This window comes from Erithacus rubecula, assembly GCF_903797595.1.
Source record: "Erithacus rubecula genome assembly, chromosome: 8".
Taxonomy (NCBI): domain Eukaryota; kingdom Metazoa; phylum Chordata; class Aves; order Passeriformes; family Muscicapidae; genus Erithacus; species Erithacus rubecula.
The window spans coordinates 13,220,575-13,240,325 of NC_136659.1; the positions used below are offsets into that span (position 1 = coordinate 13,220,575).

Below are 19,751 nucleotides of genomic sequence, written 5' to 3' on the forward strand. Positions count from 1 at the left end.
CAGCCAGCTCAGCAGCTGGGCAAACACCTCCCTGCAGAGCAGATCTAATGAGACAGTCCCCTTTGGGATGGGATTGTGTGTGGCTTTGCTTCTTGATACTAGTTCAGTTACCCCATAAATCACTTCTTTTTGGGGTTTGTTGGTTTGTTGGTTTTTTTTTTTTTCCTTTGGATAATGCTTGAGAATATTTGTCACTGAGTTTCCCAAAAGAAGCAAAAAAAAAAAAAAAAAAAAAAAAAAGTATGTTAAGGAGTTTAGCCCAGTTCTAAGGCTTGCAAGGGCATTGACCTATAAATTCAGTCGACAGGCGCTAAGTGGCGAATTCAGTCAAGCCTGGAGAGGTTGCCCACAGAGGAAAAAACCCTTTTTCCATGTTGTCCTCCTTTGAAAAAACCTGACCTAGTTGAAGATGTCATGGCTTGTTTCTGGGGGACTGGACTAGATGGTGTTTAAAGGTCCCAAGTCAAACTGTTCTATGATTCTAAATGCCTCTTCAGATCCTGGGACTAATGTTTTGGACTGGCTGACTCAAGACAACTGAGAGCTACCTAGTCAAAGACTGTATCCATCTGATCTTAGGAACTGCTATGCCTCTGTGTTTCCAGCTCTGTCCCTCCTGCCACACAGTTACCTAAAAGAGGTACTGAAGGCTTCTTCAGGAGTGGGTTGTAGATAGAAAGAGCCCAGTGAAGCCCATCTGTATGTGCTGGTGGTGTGGACTGCAGACCACAGGGTGGCTGGGGAAGGTTTACTGTCTTCAACAACAACAACAAAGGTAATGACCATGCTCCTGCCATTCAGGGTGTACTAGGAAGAGGACTGTGAGCAGCAGGTGCTTTTCACTGGCATATGCCAGATTGTGCAGGAGGTATTTAGATTAATACAAGGGTTGTAGATGGCCTGTAGATGCCGATGTAGATGTGTTCATGGGCAGTGTTCCAGAAGGAGGAGTGTATCCTCTGAAGCCATTGAAGTTCCCTATGGCAAAGATGCTGCTGAGGGTCCCTTATATCTAGGTTTGGAAAGGAGGTCTTTCAGAACAGATGACAAATATGTAAAACACAAGTACAGTGCAAACCTGGAGACCAAGACAATTACTGCCTGGCATTAGGGGGAGCAGTGCATGACAGATACATGTAGTTGTGCTGGGTCACCATGAAAGTTATATAAGTTGTCACGGTGTGACCATGACAAATTATACACATTTTGTAAAATTTTCACACCCTAAGTATCTCAAAACTTGCAGTAGGTTTGGGACCCCTATTATGTGGTTATCTGGTCAGGTGCCTTTGAGGATAGAAAGAGCCACATTCTGTGGTGATGCTTGGGGTTTGTGGTGTGGTTTTGATCTCACCATTGCTGTGATTACTTTTTAAACTCTTGTTAGCACTGCCTTGACAGTCTAACAAAGAGAAACTTTATGCAACACAATCACCAAAGTTGTGATCCAGATAACAGCTAATGAAAAGTTATGGTGAAAATTGCAAGGACAGATGAAGCAGCACAACTCTGTCTTGGACTTCCAGAAAAACTGAAGTGGCTGGGGACATACTTTTCCCAGCAGCCTTAAACTGTTTCTGGAAACCCTGTCTCTCAGGTGTCTCCAAGCCAGACTTCACTATTGTTGTTAGTGGTTTACTGGAGCTAGGCTCCAGCTTTGGTGGATTTGGGGAGTAAAAATAGTGAAATCACAAATATGTAACTAAGTCTCGTCTATTTTGTGTCTGTCGTTTAGAACCTCACAGGTTACTGCCTTGGGAACGAAGTTCTTTGTACACGCAGGCCAAGGCTACTGAAGGCAGTGCTCCCACGCACAAAGGTGAGATCCCTCACTCCATCCAGCCGCACTCCGATGGGTGCCAGAGCAAAGACAAGCAGAGCTTGTACCCCGCAGTGCTGTCAGCCCCGGGCTCCTGCTGCAAGAGGCTGGTGAAGGATTTGTTTACTCTTCTGCAGGAGAAGCTTCCAAGAGCTGCCTTTCAGGCTGAGCTCACCTGTCCCTGTGACTCGGGGGGAGCGGCATTGCTGGCCCGTGGCCGAAAGCCCTGTAGCCCCGGGTGACCGCCCGGCCCGGCCCTGCATCGGAGCCCCCGGACCGCGGCCAGCCCAGTGTCCCCCTGTCCGCCACTCCCTCTGTCCCTGTGTCCCCTTATCCCCGTGTCCCCGTGTCCCCGTGTCCCCGTGTCCCTGTGTCCCCGTGCCCCCGTGCCCTCTGCCCGCGGGCGGCTCCGAGGTTCTGCGGCCGCGAGGGGGCGCTGCGGGCCGGCCGGGTGAGGCGGAGAGTGGGAATGAGGGGATGGGACCGTGCCGTGGGAATGGAGCCAGGCTGTGGGGATGGGACCGTGCCGTGGAGATAGAGCCAGGCTGTGAGGATGGAGCCAGGCTGTGGGGATGGAGCTAGGCTGTGGGGATGGGACCGTGCCGTGGGGATGGAGCCAGGCTGTGAGGATGGAGCCAGGCTGTGGGGATGGAGCTAGGCTGTGGGGATGGGACCGTGCCGTGGGGATGGAGCCAGGCTGTGAGGATGGAGCCAGGCTGTGGGGATGGAGCTAGGCTGTGGGGATGGGACCGTGCCGTGGGGATGGAGCCAGGCTGTGAGGATGGAGCCAGGCTGTGGGGATGGAGCTAGGCTGTGGGGATGGGACCGTGCCGTGGGGATGGAGCCAGGCTGTGAGGATGGAGCCAGGCTGTGGGGATGGAGCTAGGCTGTGGGGATGGGACCGTGCCGTGGGGATGGAGCCAGGCTGTGAGGATGGAGCCAGGCTGTGGGGATGGAGCTAGGCTGTGGGGATGGGACCGTGCCGTGGGGATGGAGCCAGGCTGTGAGGATGGAGCCAGGCTGTGGGGATGGAGCTAGGCTGTGGGGATGGGACCGTGCCGTGGGGATGGAGCCAGGCTGTGGGGATGGAGCCAGGCCGTGGGGATGGAGCCAGGCCATGGGGATGGAGCCAGGCCATGGGGATGCAGCCAGCCCGTGCAGCCGGTGCCACACGAGGGGCTCGCCCTCAGCCCGGTCTCGGCACAGCCCAGCTCCTGGCTTGCAGTGCAGCCCTTCAGGGTCAGCCTTTAACCCTCACGAAGGTACGGCTGCTCTCGGTGGTTTCCTAGAATCCCACACCAGCCTCTGCACGTGAATGTGGCTTTGTGTTTAAAAGGGTTTGGGGTTTTTTTAAATCAGGGAGAAATTCTGAAACCGCACAGCAGAGAGCAGTGCAGTGTAAGGGTCGCCAGCACCTCTGCTTGGAGGGACAGAACAGGTTTCTTAGGGCTCCGGTTTTGAAAATACCGTAGCTGAGAAGGGGGTTTGGTCTTTTTTGCAGGTATTTGAACATTGTTCATCTGTTCTTGCTAATTTGATGAGAAAGAACAAGCTGCAAAAACAAGCCATCCAGCAGGCCAGGAAAGACCAAGAGGTAATGAAGTTTGAATAGAAGTCATTTGTCAGGGAATCACTACAAGGGTGTGGCCGATGCAGTCTCAGAGGTGTTACGGTGAAGAGTGAAGGAGCAACTCCTTCGGAGCCAGACAGAACTCGGCAGTTTTCTGCCACTCAGAGTAACCGAGTAAACCAACTTAAACTCGGGAGCAAATTCTCTCCTGCAGGAGAGAGGCTAGTATTCGACTATAAACCTTTCTGATGTGTTTGCTATTTGTTCCAGAGTACTTTTAACTCAGTGAAGCACAGCTTTAAAGCCTTTGGTGTGCTTCAGGATCTCACTGTAATGGAGGGGTCTAGGCACGTTTCTTTTAGCTAGCTTGGATGCTATCACAACACGAAAAGGATCTTGCAGTAATAACTAGAGTGACAACGAGCAAGAAATAGAAATCAGATATCTATATTCTATAGAAAACATGTGATTGAAATGACTACTCTAAAACATGATTTAACCACAGTGATCACATTGCGGATCACCATATTCTGGTGATTTGGTCTTTGTCATGTAAAGACTCCAGATTTTCTCACTGAAGTTCACAGTTGCCATGCACCTCTCTGTTCCCAGAAGACACAGCATTGCAGCAAAAACAACGAGCTCTGCTGCTGCCAGGCCCATGTCTTGATTAGGTGCCCTGAGTCTCTAGTACACTCTCAATACAGTTTAGGGTGAACTATCCAAACCATCTCTAAAGGGATCACAGTGTCAGCCTGAATCCAGGAAGTATCTAGTTACATTCAGACAAGCTCCCCAGTAACTAATACACCCTTGTGCTCAGAATAAAACCTCAGCAAGCTCTGCTCAGTCTAAGCAATTCCCAGCTAGAATAGCTAGCTAGAAGTTGGTCTGGGCAGATGCATACACATTGTATAGGAATGTGCTGTTCCCTGCTTGCCCATGACTGACTGAAAAGAACACACTTTTCACGATAGCTCTCTTTGATCTCCACTCTGTGTTTGCTAGTCATTAAAAGGGAATATTTGCTTAGGGGGCTTTCATTGTCTTCTTCATTTGGCCTGTAACCTCATGTGATTCTGACTGAACCACAGGAAAGCACACCCATATCCAAGTCAAGCAGCCTGCTGGAGCCTGCTGCAGCACAGCAAAGCTGGGGAAATAGAGGTGTTCATACTGTTTCTATTGATACCATAGAATCCTGAATTTTCTGTCTCATCATCAGAATCAGAAAATTCCTCAACCTGAAAAATTTTGTAGGTTATGAGACTCTTTCAGGATAGTATTACCATATGTCTTTCCTCATGTTACACTCCTCACTAGGCACCCACTGATGGGTACTTATCTGTGAGGTAAGATACTTCTGATTTTTTATTTTTTACTCTCATCTGGTACAGCCTTTACCTTTATACACTCATGAATTTAGATGACTGTCAAAAAAGGTGAAAGTAGATGTTTCTCTGTTCTCACTGTGTTAATACTGCTGCTAAACATTGTTACATTAGCATCTAAGGTTAATGGTAGTACTGTTCACAAACCTAACTTCAGAATTCCTCAGTAATTCCCTTCTGGCTGGAAGCTGCCTTGCTTTGCTGCCAGGCCAGGAATGGAGCTTGTTGTGATCCAGAAATGTGTAAGCAGTGTTTTGCTGGTGATCACAGTATGATGATGAAGGTACAAATGAATTACTTCTTATGCTGGGTATGTTGCTGTACATGCAATCAACAAATATAGGATTCTGTAGTTACAAGATCATGGATTCATGTTGTATTGATTCAGGCACATACCTCCACAAGCCATTGTTTTTCCCCTTCCCTGCTAGGTAAGAAAAAAACTGTAAAAAAAATGTAAACCAGTCACACCCCTCTGCTTCTCCTTGGGTTGCTGTGGTTCTGTAGTTACACTGTGTTTTCTAGTGACATCACTGAAGCCTCTGTACTTCTTGTTTTGATTCTTCTTTTGCTTGAAGAAGAAAAATAGTTGAAGGGAAGAATTTATTTGTCCATTTGCATCTTTCCTTTTTGTTACGTTTTCATAAGTCGGTGATTAGTGCTAGTGGTTAGAGAAGAAAGTGGTGATTTTATTTCTAGCTTTATATCAGACAGGTACAAATTGCTCTAGTTGATATGGAAACAACTGGCTTTCCACTGTGAAAAGAAACATTTCATTGTTTCCAGACTTTGAAAACTACCCCAGAGATCCCCTTTGGCCTATCTAGGTTTTCCCACTGTTTTTCAAGTCTGTTTGTGTTGCTCTGAGTTCTTCCATTTCTCCTGTTATACAGAACAGCTGATCATCCTTGTTTATGCGAACTCAAAAGTGCACAGGGCTTCAAAAAGTGACAGAGTAAATTGATAGAAGAGAAATCCCTTGAGGCTGTTGAAGACAAAGTCACCACCCTTTGAAGTTTCTGAGCTGCTGGTGAAGGAGGGCTGGAACAGTATTATAGGAAGGTTTCATAGCATGCTATCATTGATTGCATATTCTTCCATGCCATTTCCTCTTGGGCACTGCTGGGAAGTGGACAGCTGCTACTGTGGCTTTTAGCATCACTCCCATGGTTTTTTTCCTGTTTGCTCTGTCTGATCTTGGATGATGCCTACAGATGCCTACTGTAGAACAGGTCCTGTTTTATTCATATTCATTTGTATTGCACTCTTCCTGATTATTGCAAATAATAATGTGAACACATATGAAATAAAGAGTAACTGCTGCTGTGCTTTTCTGTTAGGCATCAGTAGAACTGAGTCTTTTTGGCATTCCCAGTGAGTTAACAGTGACTGCAGCAGGGTTGGGAGCCAAGGGCACAACCTGCAGTGCAGTTTGCCAGTTTCAAAAAGATGAGCCATGATACTTCATGATTAACTACTTACAAACAAAACAAAAAACATACCTGACTACAGTGTGTATGTGACTTGGAAGGGGAAAAGAAAATCTAAACACAGTATTACCAGCACACATGAAACTCCAGCCAGAAACAGTTTCAAAATACTAACCCTTGGTAGGTGGCAGAACCTAAATAATTGATAAGATTTTCAGATCAGAGATCTTTCTTGCATGCAAAATAATGGTGCTTATAGGTTTTGATCCTTAAACAACCTGTTTCTTCTGTCATAAAAATCTGCCAGGTAAAGGACATTTAAGTGTCTGAAAATTCTTGAAAGCAGTGATTCCTAGTTCTGTTGCAAGACAGATTCACAGTACTCATTACTAAGTCTGCTGCTGATCCATGCTATAACAGGACAGTATTGGTAATGGCATACCCTCTTTAAAAATCTCAAAGGACTTTAATGCAACAAACAAAAATACCAGTACACTTGTTATTAAACTTGCAAAGTTCCAAGATAATAATTTCCCAATCTTTATCAGTACAGAACTGCCATCTCTCACAGATTATCAGTAGAAATCAAGAAGGCCTGCCAGCCTTCAAAGTTTTCCACTGAAAGGGCAGAGAGAGAGGATAGTCAGTGCTCCAGTCATGCTTCTGCCTTTGGTATTGGACCAGAGAGCAGCAACCTGTGTGTGTCACTTCCCAGCAGAACCACAGCCTTTGGGCAAGTGGATCTTCTCCTTCCTGTCTCTGGTGCTGAACACAAAGTCTTAGTTTGACCCAAGGAAAGTTTTGACTTTAATGCATGCTTTAATTGCTGCATTCACACGTGTGCACACATGCACAGAGGCTTTTTCAATAGATTCAGAGCATTCTGTCTATGAGCTTTCTGGACAATTCTAGTTAAGTGAAGGTGACTAATTGCATCAACTCACCCCTCACTGGAAAGTGTCAGCCTTGTACTCATACACACCTAAGAAGAAATTAGGGCAGGAACTAAAGAGAACTCGGCAGAGCTTGTAAAGTCTCTTGATTTGAAATTTTGCTGTGGTATTCTTTTTAAACATTTTATTACAAAAGGGCCAAGGGTTCTCTAGTGATCACATATCATCAATGCATCAGTTTCATGCTGAAAACACTGAAAGTAGCACTTCAGCAAAACATGGAAATATTTTCTAGACAGAAACTAGCAACACTGATTTTCTGATAATTTTTAGGTATTACTTGAGAATAGTGTCAAGACAATGTATTGCTGAATAAGTGACAAGTTTTGTCAAGAGATTTTTGTAATAGTGGGGGTTTAGGTAGCAAGGAAAGCCTCCAGGCATATTCAATATAGAGTTATGCATAGTTCATAAGCATATATTTAGATTACCATATTTTATTGTATATGTTTAATAGATGTAAATCCTAAATCTACTTTCCCACACTACCTGCTTCACATGCAACAGACTATTCCCAGCTTTTGTTCTTCCTGTTCTGGTGCACCATATTGTTACTATTACACCACAAGTAAGATTTTGTGATTTGTTCATGAGCTTAAAGCCATGTGAACAAACTTTTAGTGGGAATCTGATTAGTTGGCTGCACATGCCAATGCTTTTAATTCATATACTAGCCTCCATTGCAATTAATTCAAGTAAAGAAAAGATTAAATTAACAGGAAGTTAGAAAGACCCAAAAAGGTCTAACTGGTAGCATCTAAAGTTCTATTTGTCACAACAATTACTTGAACTTGGAATCATATAATGGTAACTGCCCATAGCATAATCAGAAGAAAAAAGGCTAACTAGTTTTTGAAAAGTAATTGGACTTCATTAGCCACTCAAATGTCACAAAAAACACAGAACACTTCTGGTTTCATTGCAAGGTGGAAAGATCAACACAAGAGTTTTTGCTACATTTGGCCTAATCTGCACTTTTTTAAAATTAAAGCTTCAGTATCTTTTTTTCTTTACAAGTTTAACACTCACATGCATAATTTCTGTTCTTCTGCAAAGACTAAATATAAATTTAGTTTTAAATTCACTATCTAAACTGAAAATCTGAAATTTTGACAAACTAAGAAGTTAAGAAAAAAAAATTAGTGTTTGGCAGAAAGAGGTATTTTATTATAAAATTGATATAGTTAAATATAAAGTTAAACACCATTTCAAAGAAGTCCAAGTATTTGATATAAAAATACCAACAAATTTCCTTTTTTTCACACAATCTTTCTATACACAAAAATTTTCCAAAATAAATATTGACATATTTATTGTGAGTAGAAGAGGTTATTAAATTCAAGTACTTCATGTCTCCAGAGCAGATTACTGAGTGTTTCATGTTCTGCATGTTGAAAAGTAAGCCAAGAGCATCCATGTTGCTGAATCTAAGTGAAATTTTTGAGGGAAAGCCTTTTCAGAAGGTGCCACATTTGGAGGTGCCATTCACACTGTGTGCAGACAGGCTGAGTCCCTCTCTTCCTGCAGCCTTTTCCTTTTGTTGCCTGACTTCCATTGGTGCTATGTAGGTTGTTCCCTCTCCTGTAAGTCATCCACCCCCTGGACAGCCTGCACCCCCTTCTACTTAGGGAGTTGTTGGATGAGACACAACTGATCAGGTTCTATGGAGCATTCAGCACTGGAAAACAACCCAAGAAAACACATGCACACTGTTGGCATAGGGAATGCCCTCCTTCCAGGAACCATAAAGCAACTGCTTCAGGTGTATTTCTGGCTGAGGCATCTGAAGCATCAGTGAAGCTTCTCTGTCAACTCCCATGAAGGAACCACACCTTCCTTGTGACCAGTGAATGTAAAGCAATTGCTGTATTTAATGAAAGTATCTGGAAGCCTGGTCTTTTTTAGTCATAAAATATGAAGTAAAAACATGATAAAAATAATGCAAGTTTTTTCTGAAAATTGCATTATAAATAATGGCATTAATCTGAGGAATTTTTACACCAGATATGTCCCTGTGGCTTACACAAGAGAGGAGGAATAACATGAGTTTGGAACCTATTGGTAAAATTATAATGATACCATGTTATTGCAGAGAGATGAAGAGGGAAAAGAGCTTAAGAGATATTTCATCTTAGTGATAGAGTACTATAAAAAGACCAGAAAAATAGTCATATAATGCAATATGATATAATTAATTCATTTGGCATTATGAGGGAATGGAAAATATTATTAATTTGTGAAGCAGACAGTCATCTTTACTAGAGAATTAAAAGTGAGAAAGCTTTTATAAATGCTACCCACACGATCTAACACCTCACCAAAGCTCAACTATGAAACCAACTTATTCTGCTGATTACTGCTGTTCTAGCCATCTTTCCTGCATGTAAAACATTGTCAGCCAGTTATGAAGCTGCTGAATGTTTCCAAAGTGTCACTTACCAGAAGGATTTGATAACTTACAGAGAAATGAACTCTTTTGCTTTCTGATCTCGGTTAAGTACTGCTAACATATGACATTTTGTGACCGTTTCAAATGTGAGTTATTTTTGGTACTTGTTTCCCCACCACCTACTGTTTTTACAATTTTTATCCAGCTGATTGCATGTACATTTTTTATCTGTATGATGCAAATAATTTAGACCATAGTATCACCTAAGACCCTTTGTAGCACAGGAGAAGGTCTATTTTAAATCACCTATTTATTTGGCTTCAAACAAATTAGAAAGATGACAAGAGCAAGAGCTAGCAGCTCTGTGTAGCAGGTACAAAGGCCAGCTCTGAAAGCATGCAAGATGGAAAGAAGCCTTATCAAAGCTTCTACAGAACTTCAAACACCTCAGCTTTCCCCACACACCAGCACATGGAAAGAGGTGTCTGGAGTTCAGCTGAAGGCCAACAGAGACTCAGCTTCTAATGAGAATTTTCACAGGGATGAAGGATATTGAAATATTTCTTACAGCTGATGATGTTGCAAGTGCCCAGCATTAAGTACTGTGGAAGTCAGTACATATCAATCCCCTCACTTTCTAGTTTGCAATTTTCTAATTTGCACAAAAGTAAGCAGTACTTCTGCTGACCCCTTTCATCACTAGCTCAAGAAATCTATGAATTCCCAAAGAGAAACTGTACAAACAAGTCTAAGGTGTAGGAAGTTAACAATAACCCATTTAATGTAGAGCAGGATTTGTTTATTGCATGTGTATATTGAACTGTAAGAGTCTTTGGGATCTGGCTACTGAGTTTCTAGTTTGTAAAAAAAAAAAAAACATGGACTATTTGCTCGGTGTATATATTTTAATTTATATAAAACCAGCAATTCTATATTTTTCATGTCAGTGGCACTATTGGCCCTTTAATATTAATTTCCTATGGAAAACCTACATCCCAGGCACTGATCTGTCTGGAAAGAATAAAACACCCTACTGCTTGTTCCAGCTTTCCACACAAGCTGCTGCATTGCAGGCTAGAGCTAATGAATATCAGTAAATCGCACCCACAACACAGCATAGTCCAACCAGATGTTACCCAGTGTTTCAATTTTTCCCAGTGGTATCAGTGTTGTTACAGGATGTGGTCATCTAAAAATACCACCTGTATTCATCAAAAAATACCACCTGGAATCATGTAATTATGTGAGAAATTCCATTTTCCCTGAAAGCAAAGTCGTTTTTTGCTGAATGAAGCAGGCCAAACGGAGCATTTTCAAGTACTACTCTTTATAAACAGCAGTCAGAAAAGAATGAAGAGGAAAAGCCATCAATGCAGAAACTGAGAACTTTTTCTTCAACTGGAACTTCATAACCACAAAAAAAAATGTTCAGTAAAATATAAGAATGTGACTGTGATTACGACAGCTTGCTATAGAAATAGAAGTAGAAATAGAAAGAAAATTACATTTGAGAAGTCAAAAAAGAAAAGAACGGTGAAATTTTGAGTAGGTAACAATCTCTTAGTTCCTGGAAACATCTGTCATGTTCCCTCAGCTGCAATTACTAATGATTCCCAGTGCAGTTTTGTCCCTTTTCTAAACACACTTCCTTGCTTCATCCCTCTAGGAAACAACAAACATTTTTAAACCGACTTCAGGCAAGAGTTTTACACATCCCTCTTCCCACAATTTCTAAAATCTTTTATCAATAACTATTAGGTGCAGGGGTCCTACTTCTTGGCTGTGATAGAAGCTACCTCAAGATAACTTTTACATGTTCAAGCAAGAATGCAGTTTTCAAATGTCACCAATAAATTTGGTTTAGTAATGCATAAATCCATCTGATATACACCAGCCTTCTTTGGTTTGGATTTCATGTTACAACTCTTGGATACATTATCTGATTCCTGTTTATGCCTCTCCTAAAAGTAGAGCTCTTTAGTCATGGTCCAAACTGTTCCTGTCACGGGCAAAATCATGCATTTTCTGGTTAATTTTTCAGAACTCACTCCCCAGAAATAGCTTTTGTCTAGTGAAAGGAAGAAGCCTGTTTTATCTAACCTTCAAAGGTACTTTGCCTCCAAACCTCACCTCAGCTCCTCACACACATACTCACACTCTTTGGACCTGCAAAGCTCGAAGTAAGTACTGAAGCCAGGAATTGTACTATATCCATTAGGAGTTACCTGGCCAATGCCAGCACTGGTTGTTGGAAAACAAGAAATTAGACCCAAGAGAGTCTTGAGCAAGAGCTGGGAGGTTAGGAAGGATAACAATAAATAAAAAATGTCTGCTCTTGCATAGCCTAGGAGTCCTTGATAATTTTTTAAAAATTGGTTAAGTATCTGTGGATAAATGGAGTTAGTGAAATTTCTCTACAGACCTCAAGGCCTGACAGAGTAGTGAGCTCAGATTCACATATTCCTTCAAAGAGTGGGGAATCTCTAATCCTAAATTAATAGACTAGTCATTGTCTACTCATAGAGTAGCTGTGTGGGAAAACTTTGTCATATGTTTTTCTTTATCAGATAGGACTCTGATAATTGAAAATTACAAGGAAAATAACAGTTCAGATAAAGAAGTGGATGAAAATGAAAGAATATTGGGGGTTGAGAGTGGTGTATGAATATGCCATTGTCTTTGATACAGACAAGTATACCTGTGAATTCCCACCCATCCAGCCAGAAACTCATACTCTGTGTTTCACAAACAGGCTGACAGATCTCCTAAAGGGGTGAAGAACACATCAAAAGAAGCTACTTCTAAACTCACCAAGCAGTAGGCTCATAATTTGGCAGTCCAGGTAAGATACTCAGTTGTGTTTTAAAACTCCTCATTCTAATGCCCCAAGTTCTGAGACCAAATCCTTTCATCTTTGCTTTACACATTCTTCCCAGAAAGAAGCATGATTTCCTCTTTGTTGAATTTTCTGGGATGTATACTGATCTAGCATTTGCACCTTTCATTTTGGTACTGCTCTGACAGAACACTATATTTGACTTGCATATGTAAAATGTTTTGGGGTGCTGATAGTGAAAGATGCTTCTCCCTGCTATCAGGGAAAAGCACATACCTCGAGGTTCTGGGGAGCATCACAGGACAATGGAAATTCTCTGAGGTCTGGGCTTGGCCCTCAACAGAACTAGCTGCTATATGAACCATAGGGAGGTAGGTATAAATACCATCTCTGCAGGTACTTAGGCTTCACTCATCTCTGTAGTGCCAGATATGAATGATGAGAATATAATTGTCAATAAAATCTGAACTGAAATCTCACTTTGGTCTTCACTGCTACATCTGCTGATTTGAGTGCACCTACTACCCTGCCAGAAAATTCAAAAGGGCAACCCGGCTTAGAACAAAAAGTGATAAAGCATTATATAATATTTAGCTCAGACGAAGCTGCCACAGGGATAAGGAAAGCAAAAAGAAATTATGCACTGCAGCAACAAGAGAAGGGTGGAAAAAGTAACCACTAAGGATGAAGAGAACATCAGAGCAGAGATAGAATTTGGGCAAAGTAATTTTTAATGAGATAATTAATATACATTATTCCAAAAATTATTTAAGTGCAGAAGGCAAACACAAAATATTGCTACTACTGTGTATGTTCTGCTCTCCCATAATTTCATTATTCAACTATTTTAGTAACCTGTTGCTTATTTATGGCAGAACACTTCCCAGTTGTTACAGACTCAAGGAATGTCTCAAGGAAATGCAGGTGTACCAAGAAGAAATTGGCCAGGTGGATGCAGAAGGCCTAGCTTTGGTCAACTCAGTGGTCAGAAATGGAAGTGAATTGGAATATACACAGGTTCTGTGATGACACAGACTCGCAGCCAGTTGTGGCCATATGTCATGAGATGCCATACAGATCCAAAGCATCTCTTCACCCAGGAGGGATGAGCTTAGAAAATAATGTACTTGAACTGCTTTTAGATTGCTTAAGAAAAGTAAGATTTTGATCCAAGTACAGAGGAATTTCCAAGGAAAGGAAAAAAAAAGAAACAGTCGATTTGATTAGGAGTCAGACACATGATTTACTACTTGCTCTAGTAGAAAAAATTGGCCCTGATAATTATTCATGCTCTGTACAGATTTTATGAATGGATGTGTGGGTCAAACCTGGTTTTCATCATGGAGTAATGGAACACACTTGCCTGATCAGGCCACATCTGAAAGGGCAGAAGTTTTGTCATTTTGCAGCGACAATAGATATGTGATCTTTTACCATTTTTTGTCCCCAAAACACCAGGTAGTGAAAAATTAGGAAAAAATAACAGACTAATATCAGAATACTAAAACACCTTCAAAAAAAGGATGTGTCATCAGATGTTACTTTTACTTAATGCAGCACGCTTGTATATCAACACTGAGAGAGTAGTTAGCACCTGCAGACATTGGCAAATAGAGAGTTTGAATGTGTTTCTGCACAGTTGGAGGTGGTGCCAGATGAATGGACAAGAGAGGGAAAGCAGACTAAAACAGCTATGAGGTGTGGTGTTCTGGAAGCTGCTGCAATTGCAAGATCATGAAATAAAGGGCTCTGGGGTTTGGCTGCACAGCTGTGCAGCCAAGAAGATGAATTCACAGCTGTGAAACAGAGGCACATGCTGCCAGTGTTTTGGGTTGCAAGGTCAAATTTTGATAGAAAAGAGTCAAATTAATAGATAGTAGATGATAATTCTGAAATTATTTTAAGCTCCAGCAGCTTTGTGTGTTGACTGGCATTTAGTGAATGAGAGTGTCAGAGTGGAGCAAAAAAACAGGATTTGGAACTAGGACAAGTTTTTTGTTTGAACATGTAGAAGAAGTGCTGTCAAAGGCATTACAGCTACCTTTTGCAAGTAACTCTGATGGAAGTGAAAACTTGATTGGTAGTGTCTCTGCATCACAACACAGCAGCTGCAATTAACTAGACAAACAGATTGTAATGGTGGCTGGCTGAGGAGGAGAGCTGACAATGAAAGTGTTGGCATGAGCACACAGGCTGTCTCTGAAGGGCAAAACACAGGGTCAGAGAGAAAAGGTACCTGGTGTCTTCACTGCTTTCTAATACGTAGCCACTTCCTGTTTCTTCTGAGAATGGTGAACAAGAAATGAACTCGAATTTGGGCAAAGCTTCAAGGTTTTTATTGAATGGTACATAACTAATAAACAAGATTATACACTGTCAGTATTTTCATGGAAAATAGACTTTGTTAAATACAGCAACATACTTCTGCCTTTTGGATAGATGCTAATTTAGCATTTGTAAAACACAAGGCCCCAGCAGAGCTGGAGCATTCTCCCAGCACAGCCTAAGAGGGCTCCTGCTGGAGCCTTTCCTCTAACCAAACTGTCAGCACTGGTTCAGAAACCATCAGTCAGCTCTCATCACAGCACTTCTGGGACACAATGCCACTCAAGGGAGCTAAGACCAGGCCTCTAGAGCAGCAGTGTCATCTGTGCCAGACTATGGGGAGACCTCTGAGGAAGTGCAGAGCACTAATGTCAGAAATTGAATTAATAAATACCAATATGAGGAAAAAAGTCAATATTCCTTTGTACACTAGTGTGCTTTCCTACCTCTGCCCCCAAGACTTGTGAATCAGCCTTGCAACGACACACACACCTCTGTCATAATAGTGTTTGGATTTCAGTTGATCAGTAGGCATGAGGAAATTTGACAGTAAGATGTTCAACTGCAACAGCCATAGCTCTTAATGCTACACGCATATATATATATATTACATATTGGTACAATACATCTCAAAAAAGTCAATGGCCTAATGCAGCCATTTTTATGTGGCAAGGTTAATCTTCAAATATGAATACATGTACTATTTATTCTCCTTCAAACCACTGAAGTTACAAAGAATAGTCTCTCATCTTCCTGTAAAAAAATTCCTCTCATCTTTTGTAAAAAGACAGTTAATTAATTTCTTTAACTGAAATGAATTGGCAGAGTCTCCATCCCAGCTAGGAAATTGTTTCTCTCTTTCCTTGTTTCAGTTAACAGTGATGTGGAATGGAATCACTTTTTTCTCTAGCTTTTCAGAAGGCATTTTCACATAGACTCCAGTTGTGAGACATTGTCTTCTCTTTATCTGTAACATATGGGAAGAAAGTAAAATAAACAAGAAGTCTTAGCATAATTATTGACCAGCACATTTTAGAGAAACTGATGGATGTTCTTCTTTGCTGAGTAGAATATATTCTAGACACTTTTCTCTGACTCTTTATAGATCTGTTATGAGCATTTGAGGGAGGATCAGGATGTACAGGGGTTATTTATAAAAACAAAAAAATTATAATCCTGCCATTCATTTAGCCCTCTGAAGGTGCTCCTACTTCAGAGTTCAGTGTTGGTTCCAAATCTAGGTGTGTTCACACCTGGTAGCTTCATTTAGCTTCTAGGGACAAGGACTGCTTGAAAATTAATGGACAGAGACATTGTTTGGTTTCAAGTTTAGGTACATTTCTAACAGACTATGAGTGCAACAGACCCCTGGGGGAAAAGGCAAGCCAGGTTTACATTTTGCATGCTTTTGTGCAGACATTTCTAGCTATGAAATTAAAAATGCTTAAAGTTACCCTTCCCCCATCCAAGGAGAAGGCTGTTTAAATTTGCTTTGCAAAGGTGAATTATGAGAAAAGGAAAAAAAAACAAATTCTGGGATTTTCTGTGAATGGTTTGTGAAATGAGCATACACACAAAGACTGGTGCCTTCAATCCCAGAAGCATCCAGAATTTTGCCTGGTTTTGAGCATCCAGCCCTAAACCAAGGCTCAGTCCAGCTGATGGAAGCTTACTGCTTTCCAGTATGCTGGCAACACAAATGAGCCATAAATAAATATAAGAGGCAGCTCCAGCAATTTCTCTTAGTTTGCATTGTTGTAATTGCATTAGTAAAATGGAGCATCCCACTGGGTTTGTTCCCAGTGTTCTTCCCTGTTCTCATTTCTGTCTTCTTGTCTTCATCACACAAAGGAGTATTATAGCAGAAGGGGCCTGAGTTAATAGGACTTACCGCTTTGCTCACAAGAATGGCTGAGATGAGGATACTGTAAAGGAAAAATCCTGAGGCAGTAGCTCCTAATACCCAGAGATATATGGCAGTGTCTGGACAAGGTTCTGGATCTAAAACATATGATATCACATAAGTCATGTCACAAATGAGCCTCATAAGAAAGACCCTAGAGTTGGTAAGTCAGCCTCTACACTGCTTTTCTCTGGGATGTGCTATCCCAGTGATGCCTAAATAGGCTACCTAGAACAGAGGCTAGACAGTGTTAAAGGAATAAAAGAGGTATTTATTAAAAAGGCTTTCAAAGGATACACCTTGGGCAGCACAAGGGCCTGGCTGTGACTCCATCCAAGATGGACCCAAGATGGATGGCATGTCACGAGTTTTCACACTTTTATAAGTTTTGGTCCAGTTACATATTAGCATTAATTGTCCAATTACAGCTTCAGGTTATGAAGTTCCATCTTCCCAGATTACTTTTCTCATTTCGCTGCTGTTTATACTTCCTTTAGGCCTGAAGCTGCAACCATGTCCTTGGTTCTCAGGCTGGAAAAGGATTGCTTAGTCTAACTAAACTGTGAAGAGGGCTTGCTAAAACTTTGTATGAAGTTCAGAGTTATATACTAATGAAGTATAGAATCTGGAAAATATAAAAGCTAAAACCTAAGGTGATACCACCAGGACTGAGTTCTGAGTTGCTGCCTACACAACCTCCAATGAAAAGAGTCTTTATCTGTAGAAGAGCTCACACCTTACTCTGTTACTTTTGCATTTCTGTATCTAACTGCCTGGACATACATGTACAGTGCATGGTGTTGCTTATGCTGTCATTCCATGGTTATGACTATGCTTGCTTTGAGTGTGTGCAGGGAAACCTGAAAGAAATAAGAACTAATCAAGTTTTCAGTGCTGAAACCAGCATTCCCTCTCACTTCGTACAAACAGAACTCTGAAGACCTTTGAGATGCAATAGCAGCTACCTTAACTTGGAAATATCACAGTGCTGTAAACCTGCTTGCCTTACCAATGACATAGAGATGTGTCCCATTTCCCTTGTCCATCAAATAGGGTGGGGGGTACATCCGCTCCATTTTGCAAACGTAAAGCCCAGTGTCATTCGCTTGCAGGCCAGCCAGGGTGAGGGTCACATTGTTTTGGCCTGGGGTAACGTGGCACTGAATGACCTCTTCCACAGAGAATGTTTTAAACTCCATGGTGTACGATGAAGCACAGATTTCTGTGAACTGGTCACCAGTCTGTTTAAGCAAAGTCACTCGAATTTCCTTTGCATTCCCGATGTTCTTGTATTTACACACCAAGCTGGCGACTCCTTGCCTGTTGGCCAGCACCATTGCTGGCTGAGTCACTTCCATTACTGTAAGGAAGTAAAGAGCATGATGGTAAGTGGACTGTCAAAAAGGATCTGAAGTCATTTACTTCCAACCTGCACAGTAGGAAGGGAGTCCTGCCATCTCCTATTATCCATGGATAATTCCTAGAAAAGCTGCTTTCAAAGAAAGGACTCCAAGACCACAGTTCATATTAGCACTGCATTAATATTCTTTAAAAAGCTCAGTAAATGTTTTGATTACTAGAAATTATATTATAAATCTCAGTGATTACTGGTTGCTTAAATAGTAGGTTATTTGGCCCACTTAGTCGAGCAATGAATGACCTGCATGTTTCAGTTTTCCTCAACACAAACTTTTTAATATGCATAAAAATAAAAAATAAACAAACAGCTTATAGATGATAAGGCTGAATTTTGAAATTTAAAATCAGGCTTTTAAACCACAATTTCTGCCTAATAGAGATAAACATGCTTACATTTACATAGAAAGGAAAATACTGACATCCTGTATGGAACACAGAACAGAATTATTAAGATAACAGTAAAACTGAACAGAAAATTTGTTTGCACACAATTGTTTCTGCTCTTTTTTTCTCCTATTTTTTAACTCACTATTCCCAAGCCACGGTATAGCAATACAGCAGCACACAGCATAGCCTGATAAACAGACTTCCAAAAAAATGTTAGGGGGAAATTACTGCACCATGTACAACCTCACTGACAGCTTTTTGCAACTTCCATATACTATCCTGACACATGATGGAAAGATATTTTTGCTTTAGTAAGCTGTGAAGTATTATTTTTTCAATCTCATTTTATATTAGTCCATTTTGGGGCAGGGTTTATCTTCTCAGTTCTGCAGTGCAAGAATTCCAGATGAAGAGTAGAATTTCGCCATGCATTCAAACCTCTATACCCATGTTATCAGCTGTCACAACTTCACTTACAGAGCCTGGTTTTTCAAGACCTTTTCTTCTTCTTGAGCTACTCTGAATGTTGCCCAGGGTCTCTACAGATAGTACTACTCTAAAGTCTGTGTCTGATTTTCCAGACACCTTGCAATGCACCAAGACCTCGCTCCTATTAGTCCAATGTCACCTTCCTCTCCCTGTTGTACCAAGTCCTCTCAAGGCATGCAAGGACATGAAACTGAAAACAAGTCAACACCCCCAGACACCTTGCTTCCTTGCTTCCTTCATCTACCCACCTTCAGCAATGGCAGTGGCTGTGCAGAGAAAGCCCACGGTGACCAATATTGAGATCATTCCTGTGCTGCGACAGATGCTGAAGAGGCTGAAGGTCTGATGCCTTCAGACTTTAAGATAAACTGGAACTCTCAGGACTGGGAAAGAGGTGACACCTTTCAGGATACTGAATCTTCGAAATGTTTGAACCCACACAGAGCCAGTGTGTATATATAGCTTTGATCCCAGATGCTTGTACCTGAAAGTAGTATGAAGCTTTGTTTTGGTTTCAAGAGAAAGGAAGTAGTGGGTTTGATTAGTACGTGAACAGTTAACCTCAAGCACCATGAACAAAAACAACTATTCAGCAGATGGAAAATATATATTCAATCTGAAACTGCTGTCCATTCTGCTTTAAGAATTGTAGGAGGAAAGGTAATCATCATTAGAGCATTTCAGACCCTTTGGAGGTGCCAGCTTGCGGAATCATAGCACTTAATATTTTAGCAATCATCAGGTATTTCCTACCAGGGCAACATGCAGAGAACTGTACTTCTGCCTAATGTGGGACAGTGAATCACTGAAAGCAAGCTTTTTTATGGAGGACTTGCCTCC

The 19,751-nt window shown here is 41.5% G+C and overlaps 1 protein-coding gene across 2 annotated transcripts; it reads right to left on the reverse strand.

Moving 5' to 3' along the window:
• Window positions 1–14,815: 14,815 nt before the first annotated feature.
• Window positions 14,816–19,342, reverse strand: CTLA4 (cytotoxic T-lymphocyte associated protein 4). 2 transcript variants are annotated; one of them, XM_079310458.1, is made up of 4 exons: window positions 19,160–19,342; window positions 17,626–17,976; window positions 16,605–16,714; window positions 14,816–15,680 (listed from the first exon to the last, which is right to left on the reverse strand). In XM_079310458.1, exons 1-4 carry the CDS (start codon window positions 19,215–19,217, stop codon window positions 15,582–15,584), a joined length of 618 nt encoding a protein of 205 aa, XP_079166584.1. In that variant the 5' UTR covers window positions 19,218–19,342; the 3' UTR covers window positions 14,816–15,581. The 2 variants fall into 2 exon arrangements, with proteins under 2 accessions (XP_079166584.1, XP_079166583.1); XM_079310457.1 differs by lacking the exon at window positions 14,816–15,680 and having other exon boundaries at window positions 15,703–16,714.
• Between the last annotated feature and the right edge of the window lie 409 nt (window positions 19,343–19,751).